General features: G+C 35.1%; 1 protein-coding gene across 6 annotated transcripts in view; it reads right to left on the bottom strand.

Annotated features, from left to right (window-relative positions):
• Positions 1-2,927: 2,927 nt before the first annotated feature.
• Positions 2,928-21,228, bottom strand: part of LOC109861595 (calcium-dependent secretion activator) — a 21,390-nt gene continuing 3,089 nt past the window's right edge. For 2 of the 6 annotated variants that reach the window (XM_020441303.1, XM_020441302.1), the window contains exons 3-16: positions 16,364-16,851; positions 15,835-16,002; positions 14,281-14,769; positions 13,692-14,104; positions 13,137-13,601; positions 12,302-12,661; positions 11,907-12,149; positions 11,178-11,480; positions 9,532-9,698; positions 8,902-9,353; positions 8,418-8,576; positions 8,168-8,284; positions 7,737-7,975; positions 2,928-7,637 (exon numbers count right to left, since the gene is read on the bottom strand). In XM_020441303.1, the coding sequence (XP_020296892.1) occupies positions 7,433-7,637; positions 7,737-7,975; positions 8,168-8,284; positions 8,418-8,576; positions 8,902-9,353; positions 9,532-9,698; positions 11,178-11,480; positions 11,907-12,149; positions 12,302-12,661; positions 13,137-13,601; positions 13,692-14,104; positions 14,281-14,769; positions 15,835-16,002; positions 16,364-16,789 (4,206 nt within the window). In that variant the 5' untranslated portion in view covers positions 16,790-16,851 and the 3' untranslated portion in view covers positions 2,928-7,432. Of the gene's footprint in view, positions 7,638-7,736; positions 7,976-8,167; positions 8,285-8,417; positions 8,577-8,901; positions 9,354-9,531; positions 9,699-11,176; positions 11,481-11,906; positions 12,150-12,301; positions 12,662-13,136; positions 13,602-13,691; positions 14,105-14,280; positions 14,770-15,834; positions 16,003-16,363; positions 16,852-18,623; positions 18,731-18,918; positions 19,089-21,228 lie in introns of those variants that run through there. The other 4 variants (XM_020441304.1, XM_020441305.1, XM_020441306.1 and 1 more) reach the window with 4 other exon arrangements.

Raw genomic sequence — 21,228 nt, 5'->3', positions numbered from 1 at the left:
GATCAGTTCCACGAGACCTGCGACTTGAGTTTCATGGAGAACGGCCTTTGAGTTCCACTTTTGTGGAAATACGGCTAAAACCAGCGGCTGAAACCGTCGTAAAAAATTACATTAGGATGGCCGCTCTCAGGTTTCTCTCTGGTCGTGAAGTAGTTCTCTTCTTTTCTAGCAGTGAGTTGATTGGTGGCCGCGGCAGGCCGAGAGCAACAAAGATAGAGTTCGAGAGTCAGTTGAGAGAGTTATAGTGAAAGGTGATAGCACAGACTTGTGAGATGATTAGTCCCCCACCGCTCTTATTGTAAGAGAGAGAAACAACTACTCCAGCACTATTTTTATCCTTTAATGTTGTCTTCAACTTCGTCATATAAATGTTCCGTCTATTATATAAGTCTATGGTTTTTGTGCGGTGAATTCTTAGGCCTGTTCTACAATACAGTCGTAAGCTGTAAGTCGTAAGAAATTGACCAATCACAACTGATTATTTTTCTGTAATTGATCTGTAAAGAGCCGTCTACAATGGAGAGTTGTAGGCCGTAACAGTAAGAAATTGACAAATCACAATCGATTATTCTTCTGTACTTTGTCTGTGATTGGTCAATTTCTTACTATTACGGCCTACAACTCTCCATTGTAGACGGCTCTTAATTGGTCAATTTCTTACGACTTACAGCTTACGACTGTATTGTAGAACAGGCCTAAGCTGTTGATAATGGGTGCATTCAGACAACTCAACGGTTAAGAGATCATCACTTATGATAGGACTATTCTTCAAAATCTGCTTCGGTTCCAAAAATATGATCCAATCAGAAGTGATTATCTCTCAACCGTTGTGCAACTGTTGAGTTGTCTGAACGCACCCAATGCCGTATGCTGCCGCTGGGGTACGTTCCAAAATCTTACCTTGGTAACCGAAAACCATAGTACATGTGACGCAAAATATAGCATTTTAGTAACCAAGGTAGGATTTTGAAACGTACCCCTGAATGGTGCATTCTGCGGCTCGAAAAGTCGGACGCGCGCGCGCTATTCAAACAATTCAAAAATTCTATTTCGCGGTATTCTTTTGAAATGTTTTACAGCTCGTGCATCATTTTAAGATAAATTACAATCTCAAACACAAAATCGAACTGTGAATACCGGTCTAACACAATAACAAATCTTGTTATCAAGATGATGTCACATATTGAACATACAGAATTTGTTATTTCTAAGTAACCGTTAACGAAAATTGTGTGCAGACAAAAAAGTCTAAAGAAAAATCTCGGTTCTCAAAAGTCAATTAAATGCGACATTGGATCAACAAAAACTACATTCTAGTATGTTATAAAAAGTTTACTGATTGAAGAGTCACGCTACACTTTAAAAGTTAATTGTATATTTTTTTATAGAGTATGTTATTTGTTTTATAGAGTATTATATCGGAATGTTTAAGTTTAAATGCTCAGCATTCGCGATATCACAGCGATACTATGATTGCCGGACGAAGTGTGTGTGAAAAAATATTTTACATGAGAAATGAAGAGCAAGATGAAAGATTGGAGAGAGAGAGAGAGAGAAACAAAGCACACACGATGTCACGCACAAATATGAGATATGTATGTATGTGCTACATGACATGTTATATATATATTTTACAACGTATACTTTTATTAATTGCAATTACATATATGCGTTTTTTTGCATTCTTGCTTCATGTGCGAATTACTTACACAAATGCTCCATAAAAGAAAACAAAAAGTCAGTCCAACGTTTTCACAATAGCTTTTCTCAGCGCGGCGTTATATATATATATATCTTTTTTATATTATTTATATATATATATATGTATATATATGCGTGAGAATCCATAAGAAATTCTTATTTACTACAAAACATTTATATAATCTACGTTGTCATGATCATGATCGATGTCGCGTTTAAGCACTAATCAATCGATTGTTTTTTTTTGTTCTCCTTCATGCGATATGTAACACTAGTCTAGATCACAGTCGTTTCCTCTTTGCAGTCGAGTAAAGAGATGCGATTGATGAGTGAGGATGTGAGTGAAGGAGAAGAAAGGAGAGAAAGAGAGAGAGAAAGAGAGAGAGAGAGAGAGAGAGAGAGAGAGAGAGAGAGAGAGAGAGAGAGAGAGAATGTGTGCGCGTGAATGCGGGCGCGCACGCGTATATGTATATATATGTGTGCGTGTGTGTGTGAAAGAGAGTGAGACAGGCGGTGGTTATCATTCATTCGTTACTCTGACTACGCAAGCAATTTTTCTTGTTTTTTTTTATGAAACTGAAAGCCGCGGTGTTACAATGACATGAAAACTTAACTTATGTAGGCGCATATATATATATAATTTATATACGGTTATTTTTACGATGAAAAACTTGATTACACTTCTTTCCTCTTTTTTTTGTTTTTTATTTATCCTACGAAGAAGGATAGAATTAAAGGAGAATTATATTTTTAATAAAGAGCATTATTGAAAATAAACAAATAAAAAGTAAAATATATTCTTCACTTCTTTCTTGTTACACTTTTCCTTTTTTATTTTGGTACTTATAACCAAAATTAAATTTCTTTTAAGTCTATCCTATCTTCCGAAGGCTTTCCTTCTTCGTCCGTTTTTCTCTTAATGTTTTTCCCTTGAAGACTTTCTCTTCTCAACTATTTTAATTTGAATGACAATGCTACAATGAAAATGCATATATGTGATAAAAGTTATGCCATTATTTACAATAAATGCATATTTTTTGCTTCAAACTTTGTTCTGCTGCTGACAAATAATGAGAGTGGATTCCGGTTTTTTTTGTCTTGTGGGGACTAATCATACAATTTCACATAAAAAATTATATGATCTTCTATGATTTAACTAATGACGTCGACTGAAGAATGCCGATTATTCGAGCCGATCATTGAGAAGGAAATAAAAAGTATCGAGATATTGTGTTGTTTTTTTTAAATCTTGTTTTGGTTTTTTTTTGTCGGACTTTTTATTAACGAGAGAACAACAGTTAAGAGTAAAAGTTAAATCGACTAGACATTGACTAATTGTAAGTAAGAAGATCATCTCTTCGACTTAAGTCACAGTTTTAAAAACGTCAAAACAGAAAAAAACTGAGAGAGATGGATAGGGCAGTAAGGAGGAGGGAATGAGGAGAACAAAGAAGAAAAATTGATAAAGAAAGGGAAGAGAAGAAACAGAGAGAAGAGAGAGAGAGATACAAAATTATACAGAACAAGAAGGTGAGAAAGACTGACAGACTGGTAGAGAGAGCTGGCGACAGAAGTGTTCGTATCGAAGTTCGATCGGTGCAGAAATACTATTATCTGAACAAAGAAACGGAAACGGTATAGATCGATAGATCAATATAGATAGATAGATAGATAGATAGATAGATAGTTAGACAGAAAAAGTGAGAATTATCTCATAATTGTTCTAATCTAATTAGATAATAGTAGAGTTACAGGAGAATTACTAATATGTAGTAAGAATAACTTTGATAATTAGAATTCTCTATCGTCGTTAGAGTATCGATAAATGTAATATAATAATTTAGTGTTAAATTTTTGATAGCCTTTCAAATATTTTCCGTTCGTTTCATTTCTTTTTTTTTTTTGTTTGTTGTTAGCCCATTTGCTTTCGTCGGACTTCACGTTCGGTTCGGCTGTTCACTTTCTCGTAATCATAAGCAAAAATATTCGTGTATACATATTATATGTAAGGCCGCGGTTTACTGACTTAATCGCCATACTAAATAAATCATACAATCATATATAATGCTCCACATTTACACTACAAACACTGTGTGACACTACAACATCAGTGGCAAAATGTTCGAGCAGCTGCAATAACGCGCACAACAGACTTGCGAATTGTTTTTTATATTTCATTATTTTCTTTTCGAAAAAAAAAGATATATACATATTGCGCAAAATTAAGCTTTAATTACATGCTCAGACTAATTGTAAGTAAGAAAACATACATGATGCTTTTTACTATTTGCGTTTTCACTTTTCAGTTTTTAAATTAACAGAGATTCTACTTTTAAGAGCTTCTTAGAAAAAATAAAAGCTACAAATATTAAAAGCCCATAAATTTTGAAATTTGATAAAAGCATTTTAATGCTGTTATTGCATCTTGCGCGATGCCTAATTCAAAGGCTCAATTTAAAAAAGAAAACTAGATCTTATTGTCGGTCAAACAAAATATCAATCTAATTTAGTTAGTTGTAAACAAGCTGTACGAACTAAAGAATGCACTTATATACATTTAAAATCGTAAAACGTACTATATAACAACTTTCCTTTCCTCAAAGGATTTTTGAGTGATATATCAAGATGAGAAAAATCCAACATGTTTAACAGTTATTCTTTTCTTTTATAACAAACTAACAAGCACTTGTCGATTTCTGGCGAGAGAAAGAGAGAGAGAGAGAAAGAGAGAGAGAGAGAGAGAGAGAAAGAGAAAGAGAGAGAGAAAGGAAAAAGATTGAAAGAGAAAAATGGAGCTCGCCTTTCGTCGCTCTCTATCCTGAACGTACGATGCATAAAAAAATATTCTGTTAAGTTCGGAAGTCGACGATGAAGGAGATAACATCCTTCCTAAGAATTTATTTTCGCCGCATATACCACGTGTACACGCGCGTCGGTATAAGCTACGGATTTCTTCGTGCAAAAAAATCTGCTTTCGCGCAACTTTCAAACAACAAAACGATTCTCCCTTCCGTGAGATCTTAATGCCTGCTCTGTTTTTTTGTTTCTGTGTGTTTTATCATATGAAAAGTTGAGACTCTGTCCTACCGCTTTCGTTCACCACCGCTATAAAGTATGTACAAACGAATGGTAAATTCCTTGTCTCGTACTCGCACGACTGCTATTTTTTGTATTTTCTCTCCTTCCTTTACGGTTTATTTTTACTGATTTATTCGTCGAAGCAGGATGAAAACTGCGTTTTCTATAAGAGGCCAAAAGAAAAATCGGAGAGTAGGTCAGTATTTGCAATTACATAGTCACGTCCAATGATCTTGTATTATCAAGATTATAGTCCTAGGTAATGTTTGGAAGGTTTTAGTAATCGCTCATTGTTTATTAAAAAGTTACAAACAAAGTTAGTTATTTGGACGTACCCCGGCGAAGTAACGATTGAACATTTCACGGTTTGACACTGTTCAAGTAAATACTATGTGATCAGACATAAATTATAAATTTAGACAAGTGATCAGTGACACGCATGATTGTTATTTAACCGATGAAAAAGTGGACAACTGAACATGATATGATTAAAACCCGATTTGAACACTGTATAATTTGCTATGTAATTGTAAATAATTATCTTTTTTTATAATTTGTTTTTTTTTAAATTATTATAATCTATTTTTGTCTAAAATTATTTTATGCAGTAAACAAGGTATGTCTTCAAATTTGAGGTAGAGAGAGAGAGAGAGAGAGCTTGAAGAAAGCTCAATAGTCACGAAGGCAATTTTGTCGCGTCATGTTTTGGAAAGTATCAGAACACAAATCTATTGTTTGCAATAGAGATGTTTTGCAATAGAGTAAAGATAACAATAATAATTTTTCACCCTGCTTCGTTATACTTTCAAGTTTGATGCACTTTTAAAAGTTTATATCAAGCTAAATAAATATTCACTAATCATGACATGCGTTATGTCGTGAAGTTTTGAAAATATACATGCGCCCCGTGACAACACAAGGTGTTGTCTCTGTCTTTTTTTCTTGCAGTATATAAACTTATTATATAATACTTGTATATTTTGCCATAAGGACGCGTTAATAGTCTCGACGTAATATCGACGACGCAGCGACGAAAAAAAGCGAGAAATAAATAGTTAAACAATAAATATATGCTCTATCTCTATATTGATATTATATTAAAAATACGATAACATAACGTAGATTAAAAGAACAACAACATGCGCTATATTACGTTCACTGCTTTTGATGTTGTCGGCGACCATTCGATCGCGGCTAATTATATGTAATAACGTGTGCTTATACGAAATGTAAATAGTATCTAACATCTGAAGAAACTACGAAAAATTACAACATGTTACCAATTAATCAGCACTATGTTGAGATTATTTGTATATTTACATTTATGATTATTTATTGCCGTTTAGAAAACTATCATTGATCTATCGCGAGTTATTTGTCAGCCAAACACGTTTACTATTCTCCTACCTGATTCGTCGTCAAACTGGAATATTATACGCACCATGTTATCTCTATACAGATAATCCAAGAAAAGAGAGATTTACCAAAAAATGTTGTACACAAACAGTGTACAAATAATATAAAAATGATTTTTTTTTTCATACAAAAGAAAAAAACTCTTTCGTGCTCTCTGTATTGTTTCAAGAGATATTTTTCGTTGGCGAGTGTATCGGGTGAATGGTCGTCCAACACGCAACAGCGATCGTATCTAACAGTAAAAAAGCATTCTCATGTTAATTGCAAAATTAATTTTGTAAGCTGTTTCGGCAGTCAGCGGTCCTTTATATTTTCTCACTGGGTTTTTTTCTTTTACTTCATACTCCGAGAGTTTTTGTATCGCGTTTCATCAAGTCCTGCAGCCAAGTAACGTTGCAAGCGACTCGAGAATCTTTCTCCGAGTGTTTATGTCTTTGCTCCCCAACAACTCAACTGAATCCGCTAAACCAACTCGCGGTACACAGACTAAGTAGGAAAAATCTTTACTCTGTGTTGACAATTCAGCTAATATATCAACGTTGCGTTAGCCTGGCACATACAGACCACGACAAAATGTACGAATATTTATAATTACACGTGTGTTTTATATATGCATGTACGTTTATATACATTTACCTTTGTAATATGATTAAATATCTACGCGTTTTAAAGGCTGAGTCGTGCGCGATATCACGCATCGATATCAACCTTTTCGAATATATTTTCGACTATGTTCTATTTCCTGAGATCAAACATAAAACGATAAATCGATTAATTAAAATGTTAACAAATTACAAATCTGCATAATTCTCGCGCGTGTTATGCATCTAACATTATGCATTATTAGTTGAAATCTGAAAACTGTGCCTATATAAGTAAACAAAAATATTATATGTAATAATTATAGTTTCTCAATGGTGAGATTTTAATAAGTAAATTTTTCTTTGTATAATTCCGCGCGCTTAACGCCGTGGAAAACGGCGGCCGGAAGTCTCGAAAAGAATCAACGATTGAAAACTGTGTGTATGTGTGTATGAAACAAAAACGATCAAAAAAGCTAAAACCCGATACAATTAATTGTATCGTATTTGTTTGTGTATGAACAAAACTCTAGATCATCGTATTGCCTATTAGAGTACACTGGCTATATCTTCAGACATCATTGCATCCCCGTATTTAGACGAAGAAACATACTAGTCGAATGTAAGATTTACTGGCAGAGTGCTAGAAACAATAACTAGAACCAATTACTGGCTGAGCCGAATTTTGTAGAAAGACCGCCGATACCCTTGCCAAACATGCTACCGACTTTCCCAACAACGTTCGAAGTAACGTTGCTCAGATTAGCCACGTAATTCGCGTCTTCCGTTATCGTCTCAACGATCGTCACTTTTGTCTTAGGTCTCTCCACCTCGTCGTCATTGCCATTCTCCGAAAGCCCCCTGTAATGCACAAAAGAGAAAGAAAGATTAGATGGCGTTGTTCAGTTTTACAATATGTTTGTTTTTTTTTATTTTTTTATTAAAAAAAAAAATGCTCACTCTTCGTTCTGAGCGCTCATGGTTAAGGCACAAGTTGCTTCTTCCGTCTTCATCCTCTTGTCTATAGTCTGATATGTCTTGGTATTGAGTTTCTCTTCCATAACACCTTGGAGCTCGAAGTCCGAATAGATCTTCTTGACGATGTGAGCTAGACAGGTACATTGATATAGATGCAGACTATGATCGATTCTCTCGGACAACCAATTACACAGCATTTGTATCTGTGCCGTGTACCATTGCTGTAAACGCGTGTCAAAATGATTTAGTGAAACTCCTCTTCTTAATCAAGTTGTAAATCTTATTGTAAAAATTGTGATTGTAAAACATTTTCTAAAATTTTCTTTAGACACGCTCGTGTAAAAATTGGAATCAGAGAGCTGCAGATCTTTTTGTATTGTTTGAATCTCTATTGTTGAATCAAAAGCCGTTACCTCAAAGAAAGTCAAGATCCACAATTCATCGAGAACTTTGCTGCGAATCTGATCCATACAGTTTCTCGTAAAGTTGACATAAGCTTGTCCCATTTCTTTTCCGCTTCCTGATACCTTCTAAAAGATAAAATGTAACAGATTGATATATAAAAAACAAAAAAGAACAAATAGTTCAGTGAAAGCTACATTTTTGACGAAATAATATAGTTTGTTGACGAATTTCATTTGTTACTGAACGTGACAAAAATACCGTAAGACTGAGAATGGAGCCAATGAGAGAACCCTCGTCGTAACGAGACAGTTTTGAGAGTGTCGCTTCTAATACCGATATTAACTTATTAATCATTCCTTGGGTCATTCCCGCTGACGTTTTTTCGATTATGTCATCGATCTTGGCATGAAATTGATGCTAGAAATATTATTAATCATATGACAATATAAAGTGCATCCGCACTCTATAGATCAAAAATATTATTTCATATTATTTATATACGTATAATTATATATCAAGATCTAGTCTTAAATATGAAAAACATAAAACCAAAATGTTGATTAAATATCTTCCATATTGATAAATATTAATTTATAATATTGCTAACTTAAATATTGATAAATTTTAAAAACTATATTGTAGTAGGTATTTAGAAATTTAAAATTACAAATTACAAATTAAGTGTTTTGTATTGAATTCGCGTTCTGTGTGTTTGTGGAGAACTAGCGAGCGTAAAACTTACCACATCGACACCATCAACAGTACAAAGCTTAAAACTTTGATTTTTGGCGTCCAAAATAACATTCACCATAGCACACATTTCCGAAGGTATGATATAATCAGTAGAGATAAAAGTCACGCCTTTCTTCAACCACTGCTGGAAAGCTGCGTCAGTTCTTTGTATGCATGATTCCACCATGTCACAAGCCATCAGTTTGAGTCTCTGTTCAAGATGTTGACGGAACTCGAGATCAGGCCAGTGCAAACCACCGATGAATGACTGCAACGCGTCGAGCTTCCAAAACAGATCCTCTGAAGTTGCGCAACCATTCCCTTTGATCTCCCATCGTTCTTTCTCGAAACCTTTATGGATCGACTGAGCAATCGAGGTTTCCATCAGATCAACGTAGCGCACCACCAGTGGCGCGAATGTGTCGCGTAGATGCTGATGAAATCTTCCGTTGTTTAAACCTTCTGTGTGTGCAAAAGAAATTATACAACTATCTAGAATTTGTAGAGAAAGTGACAGAAATATGGAATTTTTTGATTTCAAAGAAAAATATCAAAGTTCGAAATCGAGATATTGAACGAATGATCGTCAATACTGATAACTCAAATATCTGAGAACGTGCACTATTACTCACTCACTCACCTTCAGTTCTTAGATAATCGTTCAGTATTTGGAATAATGGAAAGCTGTCCCACGTGTCGGGTGGTTGATCCGCAAGAACTTTGTCCATGTCAACGGCAAAAAGCGACCAAAAGATCTCGGCGTGCTCCACCATAAGATCGCTAAACCAGGCGAACGCCTGCGGTACAGTGTAGTAGGAGCGGATCGTGAAAATATTGGACGTCGCACATTTACGGTGGGCACCTTCCCTTTAGCTCGGAGTGATGGGAACGCCACCCTGAGCACGGAGCCCTCGAGTACCCAGAAGACACTACTTCTACTTCATGATATGCGTAATAATCGTGATACTAAGCGACTAGCGTTTGCTGCTGAATCTAGATCTCAAAGTAAAACCGTTAACTCGAAAGAAATGTCGAGAGAAACATCGTAATTGAATGTCGATGAGACGTCTCTCATTTAAGAAAAGTATCTGGTGAGATTTAAAGAGTAACGGAGTTCCAAAAAAAAGTCTATCCTTCGATTTGTAAAAATGTTGAAATTTTATGAAAATGTCCAAAATGTTCTCAAGTAAATAAATAAAAATCTGAAAGTTTTGGCGCAAAGAATTTTTTAACCGAGAACTAAAGTCTTTAAATTTACACTTTTCCGGTTCGCGAATATTAGTATCCCAAAAAACTACCGAAAGACATTTTACACAAAAGAACAAATTCTTTGAAATATTCTCTAAGACGAAAGTTCTAGTACAAAAAAAAACTAGCAAAGTTATAATTTTGAGTTATAAGCAATTAAAAATCAATAGTTACAGTACTGATGTATCAAGCGTTCAAATACGGCGAAGCAGCAAGTAGTTAAATATTGCTAGTATATGGAGTTTTTGTTACGGTATTGAAAGTAATGTGAAAATGAAGTTGAAAATAAAATTTGCGCCAAAAATTCTTTTCTATATATTTAGTTGCGAGCATTGGAGACATTTTCACAAACTTTCACGCAAATCGGAGAATAAAAAAAAAACTGCATCTCTAGAATAAATTTCTACTAAATGCAGCAATGTGTAGAGTGCTAGAACAATACAAATAATTCGACTCGTTTGTAAAAATAAAAATATTTTTGACGTATTTCTTCTTCTTTCTCTTTCTTCATTAATGAGAGAAATAGTCTTTTACTCTTATTAGATATATTACACTTCTTAGATATATTATATTTTTATATAGATAATTATTTAATTTTTAATAATACTTTCATACGAATTATTTGCATCTATCTTTCTGTAATGTTTTGTGATGTATGTTAGTAATGTACATATTTACAATTATGTAATATGTGTATGCGTGGTGAATCTGAAACAACATAACGACAAACAAACAATCAAAATATTGCCTTTACTCTTCTACAAAAGAGTGAACGTCTCTCCATTGCAAAAGAATATCTCACGACATTTGCTATTTATTAATAATTACATTAAATAAAATTGAAGCAAGATTCGTGGTGATAACGAAAGCTATCTATATGACTACGCGAATCAAGTCTACGAAAAAGAAACAAGTGGCGGCGCGTTTGTCTTCTGAGGAGGTATGGCGGACCCTTACCAAGTCCGTTTTTCAAAGCATGCTGATCCTCTCACTCGAGAGCTCCGAGTATGAACACTCAGTTCTAAAAACCCAACTAATACCTCCGAATAATGCTCTTCATTTTGCTGGAGCAGGTCGACGCACAGTTCAGCAAGATGTATTAGATCTTCAAGTTTCTTGCTGGGTGGTACAGATACCTCGCCACTTAGATCATCCTCGATTTTCGCCTCGGCTGACAATTTTGTGTAATTTACCAGAGCCGCCGTTTCAAGGCAGGTCTTTATCAATGCTTTTACTTCCTCTTGTGGCACGGGCGTCACGCTGTCTTTCATCAGAACGCGTTCCAAGAGCGATAAGGTTGATTTTAGCGCACCATCCGGACGTCCAAATGGAAAACTGTACCTATTCGTGCAAAAAGAACATAAATATTCGTAAACGTAACTTAGTAGAAAAAAAAAGCGTTGATTCAGTACCTGGCAAACAATTTCTGACTGCGCAGACCTTGACAACAGAAACTGTTTGCAGAAATGCTACGGAATACGGAAACATGCATTAGTGCTGCCAAAGCTGTTAGCAGAGAGGAAAGGAGGCAATATGGTCACCAAATCATATCCTAAAGAGGATATGGATATGGATAGGACAGATGAATCTGTGGATCCATATCCACAGATGGATATGGATTTGATGGTCTACAAATTTCGCTGGCGGTTGGCGACAAAATCGCGACATTCCACAACCAAATTGTTTGCAGGGTAATGACAAAACATCTTATTTCTAGTTTTTTTTTTCGTATTTTATTTAAAAAATATTAATATCAATATTATTTACCTGAAGTTTGTAATCTGCTTTTCGAGAATCTGTCGAAGTCGGTCTTTAATCTCGTGGAACTTCTCCTTCTCTTCATAGATGATCGAGCGGACCATGCCATCAGACGTGTCATCATAAACATGACTGGCACAAAAAGCAAAACTAAAGTGTATCAACGTTGGATCTATCATAAGTCCACGATCGATTCTGTCCAAAAGATCGTGAAGAAGACAGAGATGTCGATAGCATCCACGCACCCCATATCTATCATCAGAAAACATAGTTTTTTATACTATTTTCTTTTACTTTAATAGTTTCTTTACACAAAAATATTTTTTATTTAATGCACACAAAGTATTTTTCTGTTAAAGGCATACAGAAAACAGATTAAAGGTTGACAAAAAAGATTTTATTACCTCGAACAGTACTCGTCAATCACAAAAAGTTGACCAGGTGAAAACCAGCCGAGCGAGCAATAAGGATCGTTCAGTCTATAGTCCAGCACTAAGTTTTGCAGATACTTGAATAGTAAGTGGTGATCAAACTTGCACGGATCTGCACTGATGTAGTCCTCCATGCCGTGTTTTTTGGCACGATCTGTGTCGCCCTGGATTTTGCTGATGGTGGAGTTCTTGTCGACCACTGAGACCGGCGGAGTAGGTTTGTGAGACTGGCCGGTTGCTCGGTACATCGCCATCACCCACAGATGACACTCGTTCTCATCATCCGAAGCATACACTATATTGTCGCCCTCGCGCACAGCGTTAAAGAAGAACCTGTCGAGTACACTCAAATTCGTGATCACAGAATGTACGAGCGTGCAAGTCGACAACCCAATACACAATCTTTACCCGCCAGCTGCGAAATGTCCTGGTTGATCACGTTATATTGACATACAAAGATGGAATCAAGGAATTAACTACCGAAGTTACCATTTGTTTTATTTTTGCTTCTAAGTGCTAGATACCAACTAATATTTTGCTACAAAAATCAACCAAGTGTTGTATTTTTTTGTTTTTTTAAGCTATTGGACAAAAATTGTCCTATAAATTTCATTATATTTTATACTACACTATGTTGCATTTTATTTAAGATAAAAGTTGAAGATAAATCTAATGTAACGATAACAAAGAGCTTCGTAATTTTATAACGTTACAATTCTGCGCAACTACGAGCATGCTGTGGCAACAACGGCATTGGTGGCGGCGGCGGTTAGGTCTAGTTGTCTGGTGGGATGAGGGAAAAATTTACCTTCCGCCCTCTAAATCCATGCCGACCATGAGATTAGCGGAAACGGCCTCGATATAGTCCACTGTATAGCCATCGAGCTGCATCATTTCCGACGGCTCGCTTTTCTTTTCTTTATACGAGCACATCGCAAATGTGTACTGCGAGACCTGGACCAACACAAAGTACCGCTTCTTCCATTTTTTCCAGACGGACTTGCCTATTGCGTATAAGTAGCCGCAATGCTTCATGTTGAGCGGCTTGTCCATGCGACAGGCGATTTTTATGCGTAGATCTTGATCGGGGCAATTCTTGGGCACAGTCATGCGATGCCACTCCGGCATCTTGCCTGACAGCGGAGTGGGTCGCAAGATTACCTTGCCCAATTCTTTATCCTCAAGCGCCAACATTGCCGGATTCTCCGTGTATAGTCTGACCTTAACTACCGGCAGCGGGTGCATCGTTGTGAAATCACCCTGAGTATCCCACCTATAAATAGCACCCATGGACGAGAATGACGCGATCGGTCCTGACCCTCGAATCAGACGAATCGTGTTTATCGCAATTCTTTTTACTCACATAGGTTTCGAAGCTTCGGCCTGATCGGTTTGCAGCTTTTCGCCGCCTTCCACCTCCATAGTGCAATAAACTATTCTATTGGGTGCTAAATTTTTAAGACCCTTGACTTCCATTACAATTACTTCCAGTTGGAAGGTCAGGCCGACGTCCATTTTCGTCAGTTGGGGGTCGGAATCGGCGGAGTCGCCCTCCAGTTTTGCGAGAGAGCCCTGACCGCGGTAGCGGGAGCGCTCACCACGATGGTTGTAGCGCTTCAGCTTCTGCAGCCCGTATTTGCTGTCTATCGAACCTTTGGAGACCGGTAACGACTCCAAATTAGCCATTAGCAGATTGATAGACGACCTGAGCTCTTCGATGTAGAGCGACTCCATATTTTTACCACCCAAGACAAACTTGGGCATGAGCTTCCGGTTCTAGGGATAAAGAAAGGAATGGCCGGCGTTGAGGAAATGAGCAGAAGCAATACTTGCTGGAGTAATGACAAGGAAAAAAAGAAAGAACAAAGTGTCCATGACCAAAATTAGAAAAATGGCGTTTAAAGTAAGATAAAAGCTGAAAAGAAACAAGAAGAAGCGGCCACATACGGTACCTTTTCCATTTCATTGACTCGCTGTATGCGACCGTCCAGCTCCCTCCTGATGGCAGCAGCCTGCTCATCGGCTGAATCCAACAGGAGGGCGTTGAACAGAAGCTGGTGCTCAAACTTCTTAATTCCAAGAATTTGTTGGAACATATCATATAATTGCTCCTTGGACAGTATCAGCTCCGAATTTAAAGACTGTTGCATCCTGGAAGGCCGTTTGGTGTCTTCGTCACCAGTACCTTTCATGATACAATCAAATTTGGCCAACCAGGACGTAAGTACAGTCTCTTTGCTCAGTCCATCGATTTCCGGGAGGTTTCGTATTCTTTTTTCGATATTTTTCTTGAACACCTCGCGGAAGTCGGTTTGAGAGCACGCCCCACTTTGTACCATTCGCACTACTCGGTCTGACTTCAGAAATACGTCGAAGTAATGCTGTATGGCGTTGTGAAATGCCTCGTCGGCCATGATCTGCGTCTCGCCCTTCAAAAAACTCTGCAAATTTTCACAATGTTATTAGTTAGAACAATGTTACAGATTATTTTTCTCATCAATATATAAGTTTGTGTTCAAAATTTCTAGGTTTGACTTGATGTAAAAATTACAAGAAGAATTTATATACATCTTGTGACCTCAAGTTTATCTAAAACACATCATTTCGTCAAAATGCCAGTGATAAATTTTGTTATCAAAACGGTCACAGATTGAATATAAATTTGTTATGTCTAAGATTGTAAACAAAAAACAGCATCTAGAAAACAAACTCGAATCTCATGAGCCAATAAAAAATATGAAAGCCAATTAAAATTGACACTAAATCCCTAAATGAGGAAGTATATAATAAAGAATTTAAATATAATAGCATCATATGAAAAAGAAACCATATAAATAGAGCATGCAAGACCACTATTGATTTAAACATGAGTTAAAAACATATGAGTTAAAAACAAATTATCGAATGTGTCTTGTTAATGATACGTTTCGATCTTTATTGTTCACATTGTCAGTTTACATGAATAAAAAGAAAAAAATATAATAACACCTGCATTCGATAGATCTGCTATGGCTTTGATGCTAATCTACGTTGGACAGATCTACTTGGGATTTAATGCCAATTTGTAAAGTGACTTGATTAGATATATCAGTACGACGTAACACACACATGTAAAATATATTTACGTCGTACAGGAATGTATATACGTGAAGACAGATAGTCTATATTTACGGTGAACAATAATTTAATGCGATCGTATAGCTTCAATATATCTAAGAGCAGCGAAGGTGAAGGTTATATGGTAGACTACTATAAGACTTTGCGTAAGGCTTCGAGCAACGGCCATCTATCACGAAAGGTTTCGTAATACGCATATGTTGAAACAATATTCTTGTTCCAACTTTTTGATGATCGACAGGAATATTAGGATATTTTTGAGAGTTGAGTTTTTTTCATGTAGATTGTTTTACATATTGCTTTTTTACATATTGTTGTTCTCTTCACATGTTCACTTGACGTTTGTTTGTTAATTCCTTGGAGAAAAAAATTTATACTCATCTGTTTACCTGAAATCGTGAAGATATGGTTTCTAGTTGTTGCTTGGTAACTTTCATCTGTCTTCGTGTCATATCCATTGGTTGTTTTGCATTGAAAGGATAAGCGATGCATCTAGATATAAAGACATAAAGCTGGATCCTCTTTTTCCTGTCTTCCTCTTCTTTCTCTTGCTTATCCTGAAGAAAGATGAGCGAACTCTTATAGATACAAAAAATTATTATGCGTAATATTAGAAAAATAACTATTCACTTTTTCTTTGTGAAAAAAATCTGAATTAAGTAAATCATTCCTTATGATTCATTCACAACTATCTACGTAAAAGATATAATTGAATATATCGCTAGATTTTTACTATTTTCAATATCCAATTATTTTACGCGTATGGGAATATTAATGATAAAATATTTAAATATCTACAATGATATATTATTTCATACACACATATTTCATATGAATTTTAGACAAAACTTTGTTCTGCTAAAGAAACTTAACAATCTAAGCTGTCACGACGAAGAAGAAAGTAAGAAACATGCGTACTTGCAACTCCGCTTCAGTTTTTTCGCTGGCTACCGAAGGAGACGGACTGGTAGGTCTCTGAGCATAGCTGGCGGCATCCTGAGCCGCGCTCATCGATGGCGACAGAGAGTTCCTGGCGCTAAGATTGGGTACGTCCAGGCCAGCTCCGGTAGAGTCTTGCGACGCAACGACTCGACCTCCAGATGCATGAGAGCTCGCGGTGCCGGAGTGACCGACATGATTCGTGCCACCGGGCGACGCCGTGAGACCCGAAGCGAGCGATCCAACACTACCGGAACCCGGGCCACTCCCGATGCTACCAGGATGACGACGGGAACCGTGAGAGCTACCGCTTCCAGGACGCCCGGCGCCACCGCCACTACCACCACCATGATGGGTACTCTGATCCTCTTCGCTCTCTTCCTCGGACGAACTTGGGTCTATCATCGTCTAAGGGGACACTCTAAAGGTACGCGTGGTAGAGTACTAATCGCGCTCTTTTCTGAAAACTAAAACAGTATTTTTATATATAAAACTATTACTTCCTATGGATGTATAAAGTATTAATAAAAACGATTGTTATGAGAAAGCTATGTGAAATATCTGTTATGTAAGAAATTAACAGTTTCTATTTTATTTTATTTGGATGGATAACAACTTTATCAGCTATTAATGGACTTCAAATATTTTGACTTCGATTATTTTAAAAGATAAGAAAATTAAAATCTTGCTTTTTGTTCAGGATAATCATGTTCTTTTTTTCAGTTTTTGTACATATAAAATTGTTATAAAGCGCGTACACATAGTAAACGCGCTTATTCATCATTAAAATGTTTACTTATTTATCATTAAAAAATAAAAGTACTATAATTTTCTTTTTTGTTATAAAAGTAATTCAATAAATTCTATTAAATACAAAGCGAATTTAAGTGTTTCTTAATTATGAGTTAGAAATTTTCAATTAAGTGTAAGACACGCGAAGTTACGGTCATTATTATAAACCAATCTACCTGCCTGATTGTGTTACATCTATAGTATCGTGCCTAACATGTAACAACGCAGAAGTTGCATATTGGCGGCAACTGTTCCTGCGTTCAATTTGCATTTTGATCTTTCTCGCAAGGATATATTCAAACTACAACCGCATAATGGAAGAATTTTGTTGTACGTGAAATGAATGAAATCGAGATAATCCGTTAAATCGTTAAGCGCAAAATAGTATATTTGCGTAATTTGTAGATGAAATTGCGAAAGAAAGAAGTTCCGAAAGAATTCGAAAACACTTTAAACCTCTGAAGAACTTGGATTTTGTTTTTTTATTAAAAACAATAAAAAAAGAAACCTAAACTAAAAACCCACGAATAAATTTTTGACAAATACAATAAATTTTATCGCCAAAATGCTATTTATAACACACATCTAAAAGGCATATAAAAAATTATGTAGCAGCGAAGATATGATCTTCATAATTTCTCGAAAGAAAACAGCTACAAATTTCGGAGTTGTGTAAATATTTTGTGTACACAGTTTTGGCACTTCCTATTATCTCAAAAATTGTTGCAAAGTGTTATAAACATTTGTCTTATAACAATTATCTTTTTTGTCTTATAAACATTTTTCTCAATTACCTTCATTTAATCAATCAATTATAAAAATACTTAAAAAAGATTAATATAAACGTGTAAAAATTCGAAGTCGAGTATCGATTAAAAACTTTCTTCGATTTTGTTTTAAATTTGAATAAAATCTTTTAGAAACATATTTTCAAATTCTGAATCTAACTAAAAGAATTTGCAAAACTCACAAAATCGAAAATTTTAAGATTTTAAGTGCAGAAGGTTCCGTAAATATAATTTAATTAATTGCTTGAAAAATTCGTAATCGCTCTTTTTAAAATATCATTTTGAATTGCAATTAACACTTTTAGGAGAATTTAAATAAATTTATAGATATGCAGCAAAGTTCCTCATGATTAAAGTCGTCAAGACTAAGCTTTTCTAACGACTGAGTTCCTCTCTACTAGGCCAATATTTCATGGATTCGATTGTCGGGTGACCGGATTTGCTGACGCAACATATACATACATACATAAGTGGGAGACTAGATGTACATACATGTATATGTACATGTATATGTTGCGTCAGCCAATCCGGTCACCCGACAATTCGACGATCGGATGCATAAAATATTGGCCTAAGGCTGGCTGAAGAAATGATCATAATAAAAGTCGATCAAAACTTCCAAAAATATAATTAATTCATTTAGAATTATTGAATATTACTTATCTCCCTTTTTTACTGATGTACAAAAATTCTACTAGATCAGAACTTGTTATTTAAAGATTTTACTCGGTTTCGCGAATTTCGTAAACTATCTCAATCTCGTTGCGTGTTGGTCAGCATGTAAAGCTCTACTGCTCAGAAAGGGAACGTCGTTGGTTAACTAGCGACAACGTCGTGTGATTTAAACGCGCAGAAGCCGTCGATAAGGAACTTCCTGTTGGCGAAATCATAGCAAAAGAAACCTGCCACGTATGAGAGGAGAGAGTTAGAGGAAGAGAAGAAATAAAAGCGCACCTGTAAATGGGAGATTCTTGATTAGAGTTAAACACCGAGGCAGCTGCCTGAATCTGAAGTCTGAAATTTTTCTATACACGACAAAATCGATTTTCGTGTGTAATACAGCGCGCCTCTCGGCGCGAATGCAGGAAGCAAACTGGAACGAAAGAAAGACGTGCGTAGCCGTCACAGTGCAAACATATCGATTGTCTCCAACCGTTCTCTCTCGTTTTGTCTTTCTCTTTCTCTCTTTCTCTCTAGTTAGATACCTGATTCACTTGTGTGACATGTTCGCACGCATGCATATTGCGGATATACGCATCATTGTCACGGATCTGCACAATTGGAAAAAATTGGAAAACTTCGGAAAGAGAAATCGACAGGAACTTTTGTATGAGTATTTTAAGCACACACTTATAATGCTTGAATAGAAAGTAACGACTAAAAACTAGATGATACGAAGAATCTAAAAAAAAAACAAATATTTATTGAGACGTGATGTATTTATTCCTGCACAATATGTGTCTGTGTGTGTGATTCAATAATCAATGTAATTTAATTATTAGAATAAAATAATGAGAGAGTGAGAATAATGATTTCTGGTTTAAGAAGATATTATGGTTGAAAAAATAAAAAAAAGATAATCTACTTTTCGAAAATGTTTTATGTAAAATACAGAATAACGTAAAACTTAGCAAATACTATCAAACTCTTTTAGCTATATTTTAAAAATATATTTGTATTATCTAAATGACTAAAATGACCCTTCTTTTATATGTTATGTATTCTTTGTCATTAGAAGTTTGCAACTAATTTATCTCGCCTTGCTTAGGAGAAATGATAGAAATATAAAGAGTAGTTTTAATTGTAAAGAAAACTTGTAATTTAAAATTGAAATAATGAATAAATAATAAATAAATATTGAATGATAAATAATCATAGCATAGACGTTTAAAAAGTGTACTATTAGTAAGAATCATTTCGATACTTTAAACATGTCAAGACGACGGTTTGAGGAAATCGGGTGATAATATGGATAAGGCAGATAAATTTTTAAAAAATTTGTATTTTGTATTATTATAAGTGTTTTTATTACTTAGCTAACTTTTTTCAATCGTTTTTTAAATAAAAAGTAAAAGAAAAAATCATTAACAAATTATTAAAAACAATAATTAAAAAATAAAAAAGTTTTAGTCAGTGCACAATGTATAAATTTGTTCCTAGTACCTTACACAATAAACTTTTCCATATTACCGTCAAGCATAATTTTCAACAAACAATCTAACGTCTCTAAACAAAGATTTGAGAACAAATATTTTTAATTAATTAACCGACTATTTTATACTTTCGTCTTAATATTTAAGAACATATAAAAGTTAATCTGTTAAAAACAATATGTATACAAAAATCACTATTAAATCTTGACTTGCGGCATTGCGCTTTTGCAAAACAGAATATTTTCATAGCTAAATCGGAGCTGGTATAAATTATCATCTTTTACGAGCATAGCAGAACGTTAAATGATAACACTTTCAAAATAATGACTAGATCCAGGAGTCTATTCAGAAGTTTTTTTATTCAAAAATCATTAGAATTTTATGCAAGAGGAATTAAAAAGCTGTTTAAAAATAACAAGACGTTATCAATAATGTGACGGCGAATATATATATGTATATGTATTAAAGTCTATTGTAGTACATTTTATTGGTAAAAAACTTTTATTTCAAAAATTGGAATTTATTTATGACTCGATCCAATAATTGCGCTAAGAAAACTATGTTATTTTGATATTTTCTTGTGTGTTGAAAACACAAACGCACTATATCTTCGTTGTGATCGATAAGTCGTTTTGTGAGCAACGCGTGAATGACGATGTCGTTGCGTATGTATCATTCACAAAGCAGAACGCAGAAAAATTGTCATTCTACATTAAAAAACACGATTTTATAGCACCACTTCTTATATATGCATCTTTTTTTACACTTTTACACGCGACACATGCGTATATATAAAATATATATGTACTTACTATAGGAAAAAAAAATATATTACTCGTAATGTGACAGATGAAACTTCACTTTTACCGATATGATATTCTGATATGATATGTGTGTGTATATATATTTGTGTGATTATCACAGATGCACTCAATATAGAGAACTATATTTTATTTACATATTTAGCACTTATAATTATAATAATTAATAATTTAGCACTTAATTATTATAATTATAATTTGCAAAAAAAAATTATAGATATTCAATTTGTATACAGAGAGAGAGAGAGAGAGAGAGAGAGAGAGAGAGAGAGAGAGAGAGAGAGAGAGAG

Source organism: Pseudomyrmex gracilis, unplaced genomic scaffold (genome assembly GCF_002006095.1).
Source record: "Pseudomyrmex gracilis isolate BER0280 unplaced genomic scaffold, ASM200609v1 scaffold_858, whole genome shotgun sequence".
Classification (NCBI taxonomy): domain Eukaryota; kingdom Metazoa; phylum Arthropoda; class Insecta; order Hymenoptera; family Formicidae; genus Pseudomyrmex; species Pseudomyrmex gracilis.
The sequence above is the reverse complement of the archived record's forward strand: the minus strand, read 5'-3'. Positions and strand labels throughout refer to the sequence as shown.